At 44.3% G+C, this 12,839-nt stretch overlaps 2 protein-coding genes across 2 annotated transcripts; one reads left to right on the top strand and one right to left on the bottom strand.

The window, feature by feature from the left end:
* The first annotated feature begins 608 nt into the window (after nucleotides 1-608).
* LOC123065681 (uncharacterized) lies at nucleotides 609-1,540 on the top strand. The gene has a single exon (XM_044488919.1). It carries the CDS (start codon nucleotides 702-704, stop codon nucleotides 1,224-1,226), a length of 525 nt encoding a protein of 174 aa, XP_044344854.1. The 5' UTR covers nucleotides 609-701; the 3' UTR covers nucleotides 1,227-1,540.
* A 3,281-nt stretch (nucleotides 1,541-4,821) lies between these two features.
* Nucleotides 4,822-7,979, bottom strand: LOC123070816 (basic leucine zipper 6). Its single transcript, XM_044494164.1, has 4 exons — nucleotides 7,181-7,979; nucleotides 6,987-7,077; nucleotides 5,492-5,618; nucleotides 4,822-5,400 (listed from the first exon to the last, which is right to left on the bottom strand). Exons 1-4 carry the CDS (start codon nucleotides 7,621-7,623, stop codon nucleotides 5,255-5,257), a joined length of 807 nt encoding a protein of 268 aa, XP_044350099.1. The 5' UTR covers nucleotides 7,624-7,979; the 3' UTR covers nucleotides 4,822-5,254.
* Nucleotides 7,980-12,839: the final 4,860 nt, after the last annotated feature.

Genomic DNA, 12,839 nt, shown 5'->3' with positions numbered 1-12,839 from the left:
CCGGCTAGCACCGGAAGCAAATATTTGCTTCTGCCTGCCTTCCTGATCATCTGTGCAATCCAATCTTAGAAAAAACCCGGGTTTTTTCCTTAGGCACCTCCTAAGCACTCATGAATCCAGTCTATAAAAGGGCCTAAGGCCTTGTACAATGCAAGGTGCTTAGGAGAGGTACTTGAAAAAATAAGTCAGATTTTTCTTAAGCACCGGTGCTTATTTGTAAAAGTCAGACGCTTAATTAGGCGTCTCTCCTATAGAAATATAGAAATAGGCACGGATACTTAAAAAAATCAGTTTATTTTTCTAAACACCTTCATAGGCACCTAGGATTGTACAAGGCATAAGAAAGCCTCCCTGACGCTCTCAAGCTGGAGCGACAATGCGTGCAAATGCAACACGGCGAAGCCGCATGCATGTACGAAACAATTAGGTAGCTCGCATTAGAAGCAAATCGACCCTTGATCAGGGCAAGCAGCACTAGCCATCAATGGCGTCAAGTGGTGTGCGGTCCACATGCATGCCATCCTGCCGATCAATTCGGCGTCCACACAGCTGGCACGTCCCACCCCACCTCGCGCTATAAAACGCTTCCCACTGAAATCATCACACGACACCGCACCACCCTGCCATGATCAACACACCACACACACACCTGAACAACATTCTCCTCTCCTCTGCATACAAAGGAACGAGCAATATTCAGTATGGAGTGCATCGTGGAGCCGCAGCGGGAGCGGGAGCGCTGCGTCACGGATGTACCTGAGGTCGATGGTGCTGAGCTGCTCGTCGAGCTCCTGGACGCATCGCTCGCCGCCGAGGAGGAGGCGGCGGCAGTCGGCTGCAAGCATCACCAGCTCGGCTTCCCGGCCGACGACGTCGGCGAAGGCTGGATCGACGACGGCCTACAGGAGCTGAACTTGATCCACCCGCACCAGGAGGCGGGCTGCGAGGACTGCGGGCTCGACGGCATAATCCTCTCCGGCTTTGACGGCTGCGGGTGCTCGCCGGGACCGTACGTCCTGGACGACGTTGGCAACGCCGTGGGGTACTGGGCGGAGGAGATGGAGGGCGCCGCCTTTGGCTTCTTCAACGGCGACTGCGTGGGGGAGTGGTACTCGGACGGCATGGCCATGGAGTGGGACGAAGGGAGAAGCTACTACTCCTTTTACCCATCCTACGGCGGCGAGGCGAGCGCGGAGCAACCGTACATCAGTCCATTGTGGGAGTGAACTAGGAGTCTCTATCATGGCAAAAAAATAAATAAATCTAGCAGTCTGGCTAGAAGTGCGTGTGAGCCTTTTTTTAGCTACTAGGAGTGTGTGTGAGCCTTTTTTTTAGCTAGAAGTGTGTGAGCCTTTTTTTTTGAGCTAGAAGTGTGTGTGAGCCATGAACAGTGTCTCTATCTAGTACTTCCTCCCTTTTTATTTACTCTGCATATTAGGTTTTGTCTGAAGTCAAACTTTATGTACGTTCAACAAGTTTGTAGAAAGATATATCAACATGTACACCACCAAATACATATCATTGGATTCATCATTGCATATATTTGCTGCTTCTTCTAGTACAACATTAATATATATATATTTATACCTAGCATCAATTATTTAGAAAATTAGAAAAATAAAACCAAAATATTCATGAAATAAAAAATGTCCAAGGATTTTGATTTTTTTTCACAAATATCTAAAGCTTTCACGGATTTGAAAAAAAATATCAATTTCAAAAAAGTTCATCGATTTTGAAAAAAAAAGTTCAACGAATTTAAAAAAATCATTGATTTTGAAATAAAAATCATCTATTTTGAAGAAAAGTTCACAAAACATGAAAAAGTTCATCAATTTTGAAGAGAAAATCGTAAATTTGAAAGAGTTCATCGATTTTGAAAAGTTATAATTTTGAAAAAAAATTCACGGATTTTAAAAAATGTTAATCGATTTTGAAGGAAAAGTTCATGAATTTTAAAAGGTCCATCTATTTTAAAAAATAGCAAATTTAAAAATAGATATTGCATTTAATAAAATTAAATAGAAACAAAAAAAGAAAAGAAAAAGTTCATAGATTAGAAACATAGTTTGTGAATTTGGAAAAAGTTCATGAATTAGGCATTTTTCTTTTGAAAAACCTTCATAATTCAAAAAATGTTCACGAATTTGTGGAAATCCATGAATATGATTTTTTTCATGAAATTGGACAAATTTTACGAATTAAGAAAAGAAAAGAAAAAAAACTGAAGAAAAAACGGCCAGAAAAAGAAAAAAGAAAACCAGACTGGGAATGTGGTTCTTTTTCAAGCAAAAATTGGGTGATAGTTCGCACAACTAGTAGCTGTCCCAGTTGGTTAGGTCTGCTAGAACGGGGGAGACTTGTGTGAGATCTCATATTTGGTGAGATCTATGAGATCGATTTTTTTGAAAAAAAATACATGCTGAAATATTCTCAAATTTTTGTTGACACACTTCAATGTTTGATGTACAACCCAGAAAAGTTTCAGCTCCTAATTCGACGTACATTAATAGAAAAAAAGACAAAGTCAGATGTGAATAGTGTCAACGTACTATTCAGCCAAAGCTGTCACTATTCACATTTGAATTACCGTTTTTTGTATCTCTAAATGTACGTTGAGTTTTGAGCTGAAGTTTTTTGGAGTTGCAGACATACCCTAGATGGATGTTGTCAAATAATTTCAGATTTTTTCAAAATGTTCAAATATGATTTTTGTAGAGTCGATCTCACGATCTCACCTAAATGTGAGATCTCATTTCAAAATCCTTGGACATTTGCTGCTTCTTCTAGTACAAAACATATATATTTGTACCTAGCTTAAATTATTTAGAAAATTACAAAAAATAAAAACCAAAATATTCATGAATTAAAAAATGTCCAAGGATTTTGTATATTTTTCACAAATGTCAAAAGCTTTCACGGATTTGAAAAAAAAGTATCGATTTCAAAAAAATTCATCGATTTTTTTAAAAAAGTTCAATGAATTTGAAAAAAAGTTCATTGATTTTGAAATAAAAATCATATATTTTGAAGAAAAGTTCACAAAACATGAAAAAGTTCATCAATTTTGAAGAGAAAATCATAAATTCTAAAAAAGTTCATCGATTTTGAAAAGATTTTTAAAACTTTGGAAAAGGGTTCACGGATTAATGTTCATCAATTTTGAAGAAAAAGTTCATGAATTTCAAAGGGTCCATCTATTTTGAAAAATTGCAACTTTTAAAAAAGATAATGCATCTAATAAAATAAAATAGAAACAAAAAAGGAAAGAAAAAGTTCATAGATTAGAAACACAGTTTGTGAGTTTGGAAAAAGTTCATGAATTTGGCAAAATTGTTTTTGAAAAAACTTCATAATTCAGAAAATGTTCATGAATTTGTGGAAATTCATGAATATGAAAAAAAAATTCATGAAATTAGACAAAGTTTGCGAATTAAGAAAAGAAAAGAAAAAAATCTGAAGAAAAAACGGCCAAAAAAGGAAAAAAGAAACCAGACTGGGAATGTGGTTCTTTTTCAATTAAAAATTGGGTGATAGTTCGTACAACTAGTAGCTGTCCCAGTTGGTTAGGTCCGCTAGAACGGGGGAGACTTGTGTGAGATCTCATATTAGGTGAGATCTATGAGATCGATTTTTTTGAAAAAAAATACATGCTGAAATATTCTCAAATTTTTGTAGACACACTTCAATGTTTGATTTACAACCTAGAAAAGTTTCAGCTCCTAATTCAACTTACACTAATAGAAAAAGACAAAATCGGATGTGAATAGTGTCAACGTACTATTCACCCAAAGCACTCACTATTCACATTTGAATTTCTGTTTTTTGAATCTCTAAATGTACATTGAATTTTGAGCTGAACTTTTTCGGAGTTATAGACATACCCCACATGGATGTTGTCAAATAATTTCTGATTTTTTCAAAATGTTTAAATATGATTTTTTTTAGAGTTGATATCATGATCTCACCTAAATGTGAAATCTCATACAAGTCCCCCCCCCCCCCCCCCCCCCCCCCCCGCGCTACAACTAAACTGAGAGGTACAGAGATCGGTTTGTGAATAAGCCTATAACCTCAGGTGATTGGACTAATTTAGTTCTGCTTGCGATCGTGTCAGAGTTATTTTATAGATTGCTTATTTCTGAAATGAGTATGCAACTGTTGACTGGTTGCTTATTTTCATGTACTCCCTCCGTCCGAAAATATTTGTCATCAAAATGGACAAAAAGAGATGTATCTAGAACTAAAATACATCTAGATATATCCTCTTTTATTCATTTTGATGACAAGTATTTCTGGACGGAGGGAGTAGTTGACAGTTCTGTTATTTTCTTGGGCATGAAATTGACAGAGAGAAGAAACACTGCTAACAAAGATTTGTGCAGTTCAGTTCTTGGGGAGCAGTACTGAAAATCTAAGGGCTCTTGCAGTGCATTATACTAATCGGTGGGAGAATAATTGACAAATATGCAGGGTTGTGCACCAAATCATCGAACAGAAAAATGTGAAGGCTGGACGGGGGTAACTGTATCAGTTTGTCTAATTCACAACTAGATATTTTTTAAGGATGTCACATCTAAGCTCCCACAAATATGTAATGCAACAACAAAAAACAAAAAAAACTAGGACAAGAAAAAAATACCACAAACATAATGGACATCAGCTTAGATGTGACATAACTATGTCAGAATTTTCCCAGGATCAAAGTTGGATCCACTGCAATGAGTTTCTGAGTAGAGTTTCATCGGCCCTCCAACCACATGGAACAAGTAAAAAAGTTACAAAGTTAGGTGAAGCATCGTAACAAAAGGATAAAGCTAGTACAAAAGAGAAGCATAAGCCCACATATACATTTACTGAGAAACAAAGGATTCAGAAGAATACATACAACAGTTCTGCTAAATCAGTACGAGGATACAAAGCAAGAGTTGTGCTTATGTGGTTTCCCAAAAAACTTTCCTAAAAGACGATGGCTCCAAAACTAAACTGAAACAGTCTACGTACACAAGATGCAATGCTACACACGGAATTTACAAATTACAACGGAGGCACACTTCAGTTTTTCTTCACAGTAAAAAAAAACCCAAAACTGAAATCGATTTGCAAAGAATGATACACAGGTCAATGGACAAGAAAAAGAAACAAGAAAAAAGAAGAAGCATGGACGGTTTCATTCATGCACTGTTGTCATGTGTTCCCTCCCAGGTCAATGATGCGGCGGCGGGCTGCGCAGAAGGGACATGCAATGATCGCTTCAGCTCATGAGCTCCTTCTCCGCGCGCACAGGGGGCGGCCCGCCGTGGTCGGAGGCCGCGCCCGCACCGGACGACATTCTGAGGTTCTGCTGCTGGTACACCTGCCGCAGCCTCTCGATCTCCTCCTTCAGCGCCTCCTGATGAGCTGCAGATCAAAACGATTTTGGTTATTCCTCACGAGTCATGCAGGATGGATGGACTTGTGAATTTCTGATTGGGTGGGAAGGAGTGCTGACCGTCCTTGAAAAGCTTGTCCTGCGCCAGAGCTGCGATCCGCTGCTTGAGGTGGCTGTTGCCGACGGTGAGGATCGTCCGCTGCTGATCCAGAAATGCCACCCGGGGAGACAGCACGGACACCTCGTTCTGGACAATCGAAACGTCACGTGAGAGTTAGATAGACACCATGAGCGTACGAGGGCAAGTAATAATTCATTAACCCGAACTGAACATTTTTACACCTACACGACAGTCAAATTGGAAGGGGACACTGACTAACTAAACTGATGGCAGTTCACATGCTGCTAGAGTTAATTAGTTTTGACCGATTACTTGTCAGATTAACTCCTGGGTTTGCCCCCAAACATCCTCCCTTTCTTTTTTATGATGTCTCCATGTGCACCCAGCTTGTGATAGAATACACACAGCATAGCATATACCCTTAACGTGCGCCGCGCGCTTGCAAGTGGGTACAGTAGAGTTGTTAAATGCTACCAGTGCACTAGCGCTCACATCATTGCTTAAGACAATAATCAGATGTGGCACCACTCACTACTAGGTGGGGCCGGGAGGCGCCTGCATCTGCATGTGCCGTACCACTCACTGGCCGTGTAATTGGAGCGGGAGAGGGACCGCCACTCCGTGAGATGCGAGCACGCAGCGCCATGTGCATTTGGATCACGCGAGCAACCCCGCCAGCCGGCCTTGGTTGGTAGGTACCGTACATCGCTGTGCGTACGCACGAGAGGGGAGCCTACTGATGATCGATCTCATTCATGATCCCACCCCACCCCACCCCACCCCACCCCACATGGGTTCTCACCAACATCATTTTGCTACCTTGCGTGCCAGCCAGCCTGCACCATGGATCTAACCCTCTAGTGCACGCGGCGATTGATACGTTTGTGTCATTGTGTGCGCGCGAGCGAAAACATCGGTATATGGGTACGTCGTGGTATGTCGTGAGTACAGCAAATTAATGGGTACGTATACATCGCCCTGCCCTGCGAGTGCGAGCGACGTGCACATTTTGTGATACAAAACCACGCAAGGCCGAGTGTGCGCTAGCTCTTGCGCATGCATGCATGCACGCATGACAAGAGCGTACATGAGCTGCATGCATGCCGAAATCGTGCTCATGAGCGTGTCTACGGAATTTCCTTGGCATTACGTAGCGTACATCTATGATCTACTGCTACTCAGTTTTCTACTCTGCTTTCTTGCAAAGGGGTGCTGGGCGACAAAATTAAAGGCCGGAGGCATGCATGAAGTAGAGTGAGTGGCGTACGTGTTGTCAGCTTTTTAAGTATAGCTCCTAGAACTGAGATCCATATATTTCGACTAGCTAACTCTTTTTTTGAGACAATTTGGACTAGCTAACTAGAATTGAGTAGCACTAGCTCGCCCTTTATTAAGGCCAGAAGTTATGAGTTTTCCACGTACTAGCTCATTAGACTGTTCTTAGCGAAGCAATTACTAGCTAGCAGCAGGTGATCAGTACTCCTATATATGTACCTGCAGCGTTGTGACGCACCGCTCGAGCTCGGAGATGTACTGCAGCTTCCTCACCCGAGATCTCTGAGCCGACTGACGATTAGCCAGTATCCTGAGAACACATAATTCGGTCGGTCCATGGACCGAGGTTGATAATTAACACATTAATCAAGGAATCGCATCCATGCATGCATGCATTGGCATTGCGCGCGCACCTCTTGACCCTCTTGGGGTCGCGGATCGTCTCCGTGGACGAGGTCGGCGTGGCTTGCCCCGGCCCCGGCTCCTCCGGATTAGCATCGTCGTGCTGCCCGTCGTCGTACCGGTCCTTGCCGTGCTTGTCGCCGTCGCTGTCGCTGGTGCCGTTCTCGGACCCCGGGGCCGTCGACCCGCCCTCGTCGGGGAACATGGACATGAGCTGGTCGTCGTCCAGCCTGTCGAAGTCGCCTGCCCCGCCGCAGCCCCCCGGCGCCATCTCCACGAAGGCCACCGAGTCGCTCAGTGACCTGCGGTGCGCGCCCCGGCGCGCCGCCGCGAACTCGGCGAACTCGTCCGCCCACACCGCGACGGGCCCGTGGCCGTGGTGCTCCACGCCGGCGCCGGGCCAGTGGTGCGCCCCCGTCGCCGCCGTCGGGATCTTGGGCGGGAGCTGCGCCATTACGCTCGAGGGCGAACCCGGCAATGCGCAACAGCTAGCTAGCCGCTACCTCTCCTAGCCACGCCAAAGCTAGCTAGCTGCTGAACCAGCGAGTTGCGTAATGCGGTGTGCCGGCGCGCGTAGAGCCTTGTTTTATACTGGCCGAGGCTGGCATAGAGAGTAGCCTTCTTCGCTGCTACACTTGCTTGCGCCTCGTTGCTTGGGTGAGATGGGGGATGGAGATTGATGGGAATTGGAATCGGGGAGTCACATGGGACGAGACTTTTGGAACATGAGGACAGCCTGAGCCAGCTAGCTTGGCCGGAGGGGGTGGTGCGCGCGGGAAGGAAGGAAGGAAGGATGGATCGTCGAAGATGGTGGTGGGGATCAACGGTTTTAAGCGAGGCGGTTTTTAGTAGGTGGGCAGGAATCCCCATCCACGTGCCGCTGTCGATCTATCCACCCGTCCGTCCGTCCGTCCATGGATCTCATTCTCCCATCATTGCCTCTCAGTAGCTCGCTGCCTGTGCATATATGGCGAGAGCTGCAAGTAGCCGTCGTTGTCGCCTAAAATGGGCCGGATGTCAGCAGCAGCTAGATCTGATCTGCTGCGTGCGCGCTTTGAATTAATGGCCATGCAGCTGCTGATTGCGCTTGCCCTGATTATTACGATTACGAGCGGGAGACGATGGCCATTCTTCTCATTCGTTCCTTCATGGCTACTAGTAGTTTCAGACTCCATTAGCATGGCTCGACCGTGTCAGACATGGGAATGGATGGAAAGGAACAGGCAGGAAAGCGTGTCAGCCTGCTGTCAGGTTGGTTTGCACCGGAAAGCTGCGTGCGCGCGTATCACTTGGTCAGAAAACGGGCATGTTCGCAAATCCTCGGGATCAGAGATCTCACCGCGTCTAATTCTAATTCCATGTTACGCGGGAATCTTCTGTCCTCTCTTTATCACGACACCTTCTACTACCTTCCTCTTTGTTAATACAGTAATATACTCCAAAGAAGTCCAGTGACTTCTTTACAGAATTACCTGCTCTGTCCGTAAGGATGGTGCGCTGCATATCTCTAATCTTGCAAACGAAAGGCTGCACCGATCGACCTCCGTGCTGATGAAATGTTTACAACAGCAGGAAGAACAAGTAAGCACGCATTTGAGACGTGCTAATTACGTGATCTTCATTGTTCACTGACCTCGATGCATTTGCTTCTAATTGAGTACCAACCTGTGCTATGACAGGAAAGGTCTCGGTTGTGCAGACCGGCTGGGCTGGAAGCGGCGTTGGAGGCTGTTGGCTAGGCCGAAGCATTCTGAGGGTTCGGTGGAATGGTCGTGTCCAGATCTAGGCGAAAGCTTTTAAGTCAATGGGGGGCGATGCTGGCGACGGCCGCGTCCTCGAACGTCGTTTACTTTCTTGAAGGCGTTTCTGAAGATGTTGCCTTCGATCTTCCCTGGAAGAGGGCATCTGGTGCCAGTGGTCTGCTTGTGGTTTTCGGCATAGTTTGTCTCATAAATCGGGGAACCATGCACGTCAGAATAATAATAATATACTGGTGTTTGGTTTGTGTCCAATTCTTCTATACGATGTTTTTGTTACTATGTGTAGGAATTTGGTAATTGTTTGGACATTTGTCAAATTTTTTGATATGCATGTTTCCAATATAATACTCTATACCAAAATATAAGACTTTTTTAGGCAAAACTAGCATACAAAAACATCTTAGATTTTGATACCAATGGAGTATATTTTTTGTGAATGTTACCAAAAATATGAATAACTAAAATATTGTCGCTCAAAAACTACAAACTTGTAAAATTCACCAAAATTTGAATTTTGTGAGAAGATGTAAGGTTGGTTTGGGCACACACAAATGCAACACAAACATGACGATGGGCCCGAAGTAAAAATAAACATGACGACATGCCCAACCCAATGGTCCTTTTTTTTGTTTTTCCTTTTGTTTATTTCTCATTCACCTTTGTTTTTGTTCTTTTAGTTTTTCTTTTCAAGAAATGCAAAAAAGTGAAGTTCAAAAACCAATCACATTTTCAATTATCCATTTTTTTTCAAAAAACTAGCAAGATGCCCGTGCATTGCACGGAACATCAAGATGCGTTTTTTTTACAAAACATCTGTTGTGATTGACCCATGCGGGAGTAATGCCATGTGTAAAAATTAATGATATGTTAAAAAAGAGGAGAGATAAGGTGAGGAGGAGTGGGGCCTGATGGTGATTGGTGGTCGGACTGAGCGGAGGCATGGGCATGGACGACACCGGCAGCGGCCAAGATGCCAGATTGTTTCAGAGGTTTTCTTTTTTAATTGCTCAACAATGAGGTTGTGGGAGATAAGAATGAACGAGGAAGGCCTTATCTGCAAATGTGGAGAGAAGTCCGGATATCTTTTTGCAAAATTGCCGTAGTTTAATTTCTATCCGTCATATATAGATCGGACGGTCTATATTGCAGGATGGCACACACACCATCATCACCAACTTGGTTTTTTATAAGAGTAGAGATATCCACAAATTTCAAAAATGGTGGTACCTTTTGCAAAACAGTGTAAGTTTTTCGACAAATGCATATTTTTTTACTTTTAAAAAAATAAATATTTTACACGTTTTTTTATGAAAACAGGAAAAATCAGAAGAAATTTTTGCTATATAAATTTAGAAATATTTCAATATGTAAACAATAGTAAAAAAATAAAAATAAAAAATGTGGAACCAATCAATTGAATGTTACGGACGAACAAACAATTATTGTGCCTGTCCACCACAGACGAGAGTAACTAGTTAACGAGCGTTCCTTCGGAAGCCTCGCAATGATCAACGCCACTTGGCGCGCTCTCAGCCACTCGTCACGTGTCGCGCTCTGGACGCTCCCTCCAAATTTTGTTTTTTAATTATTTTCCGCACACGTCTTTGATTTTTTAAACGTTCTTTTTTCTGGTTTTTTCCGACATTTCGGTTTTCTACCGGTCATCCTTAGCTTTTGGGTCAAAAAAAATTTACGAGAAAAAACGCGTTTTATTTTTTTCCTTTCATGAGAGTCACGGTTTTGCTTCCGCGAAAAGCACGGTTGTGCTTTCGCAAGAGTCACGGTCGTGCCTTTTGGTAACAGAAAAAAGCGCGTTTTCTGTTTTTTCCTTCCGTGAGAGGCACGGTTTGGCTTCCGCAAGAGGCACGGTTGCTTTCGCGAGAGTCACGACCATGTCTTTCGAAAAAGGGGAAAAAGCGCGTTTTCTGATTTTTTTCTTCCGCGAGAGACACGATTTTGCTTCGCAAGAGGCATGGTTGAAAGGATCGATATGGTTGACTAGATGGGGGGGGGAGTGAATAGGCAACTAACAATTTTTAGACTTTTCTTTAACAATTTAAACCTTGCAACGAAATAGGTTGCCTAGATGTGCAACTACGTGGACAACCTATATGATGCAAAGACAACTAGCACACAAGCAAGCAATAGATACAACACAAGTAAGCTTGCAAAAGTAAAGGCACAAGATAACCAAGAGTGAAGCCGGTGGAGACGAGGATGTGTTACCGAAGTTCCTTCCTTTTAAAGGGAAGTACGTCTCCGTTAGAGCGGTGTGGAGGCACAATGCTCCCCAAGAAGCCACTAGGGCCACCGTAATCTCCTCACGCCCTCACACAATGCGAGATGCCGTGATTCCACTATTGGTGCCCTTGAAGGCGGCGACCGAACCTTTACAAACAAGATTGGGGCTATCTCCACAACACTTGGAGGCTCCTAACAACACCACGAAGCTTCACCACAATGGAGTATGGCTTCGAGGTGACCTCAACCGTGTAGGGTGCTCAACACCCAAGAGTAACAAGATCCGCTAGGGATAAGTGGGGGGAATCAAATTTCTCTTGGTGGAAGTGTAGATCGGGGCCTTCTCAACCAATCCCGAGCAAATCAACAAGTTTGATTGGCTAGGGAGAGAGATCGGGCGAAAATGGAGCTTGGAGCAACAATGGAGCTTTGGGGGAAAGAGGTGGGTCAACTTTGGGGAAGAAGACACCTTTATATAGTGGGGGAACCAATCCAACCGTTACCCCACTGAACAGCCCCGCACAGAGCGGTACTACCGCTTGGGCAGGGAGGTACTACCGCTGAGGGCGGTACTACCGCTCTTACCCAGCGGTACTGCCGCACTGACGAGGAGGCCAGGGTCCTGGCCCCAGAGCGGTACTACCATGGGAGTAGGCGCGGTACTACCGCTTGGAGCGGTACTACCGCCACTACTACCGCACTTAGTACCGTAAAACCCGACACGAAAAACATCGGTCTCGAATCCAGGCGGTAGTAGCCCGGAACCACTGCGGTACTACGGCTGAAGACCACAAGTGGTACTACCGCTTGGGGAGCGGTACTACCGCTTGGGTGCTTCGGTGGTACTATCGCTGTGGACAACGGTACTACCGCTGGGGCAGGATAAGGGAGACACATGGGAAAAGGTAGCTCCAAAGAAGCGGAAGGAAAACGTCGGGTGTGATATGGATGTGTACGTGTTGATTCCACTCTAGCCTTACCAAAGCGGATCCCCTCTTGATAGTACGGTGACTCCTACGAAACTAGTCCACCAACAATGAAACGAAGGAGCTACACCATCTTGAATAAAACACCGAGAGGAGGTAATCGTCTCGTGCCAATGGATGAATCTCTGAAAGAACTTAACGCACACGATTAGTCCGCACAAGCATTGTCATCAATCACCAAAACATCTTGGGGATAAATATGCCCTTACAATCTCCCCCTTTTTGATGGATTGATGACAATACGGGATTTGCACAACATGAGAGATATAGGACAAGCGCAAAAACCCCACCGTCCTAAAATGTAGATGAGCTCCCCCTAGATGTGTGATATCTAGATAAGTGCTTTGGACTGCACGACACACATACTAGGATCAACGCCCCCCCTACATTTTAGAGACCAACCACCTAAGCAGGGTATATGAGAGTAGCATAGATAACTTAACAGGATAAACATGCAACTCATAAGCTAGATAGTGACATAGATAATGAAACTGGAAAGATAAGGTAGCATATGTCTCACACCATATGGATGGAACTTAGGTCTCACTGACACAAACCAAACAAAGCAAATAGCGAGGACAAACACAAACACAGAAGACGGAAGACACACAGCACAAATCCCTAAACTCTCTCCCCCTTTGGCATCGAGACACCAAAAAGGAGAGGGAGTGTTGCTACGGCTC

This window comes from Triticum aestivum, chromosome 3B (genome assembly GCF_018294505.1).
Source record: "Triticum aestivum cultivar Chinese Spring chromosome 3B, IWGSC CS RefSeq v2.1, whole genome shotgun sequence".
NCBI classification, from domain to species: domain Eukaryota; kingdom Viridiplantae; phylum Streptophyta; class Magnoliopsida; order Poales; family Poaceae; genus Triticum; species Triticum aestivum.
The sequence above is the reverse complement of the archived record's forward strand: the minus strand, read 5'-3'. Positions and strand labels throughout refer to the sequence as shown.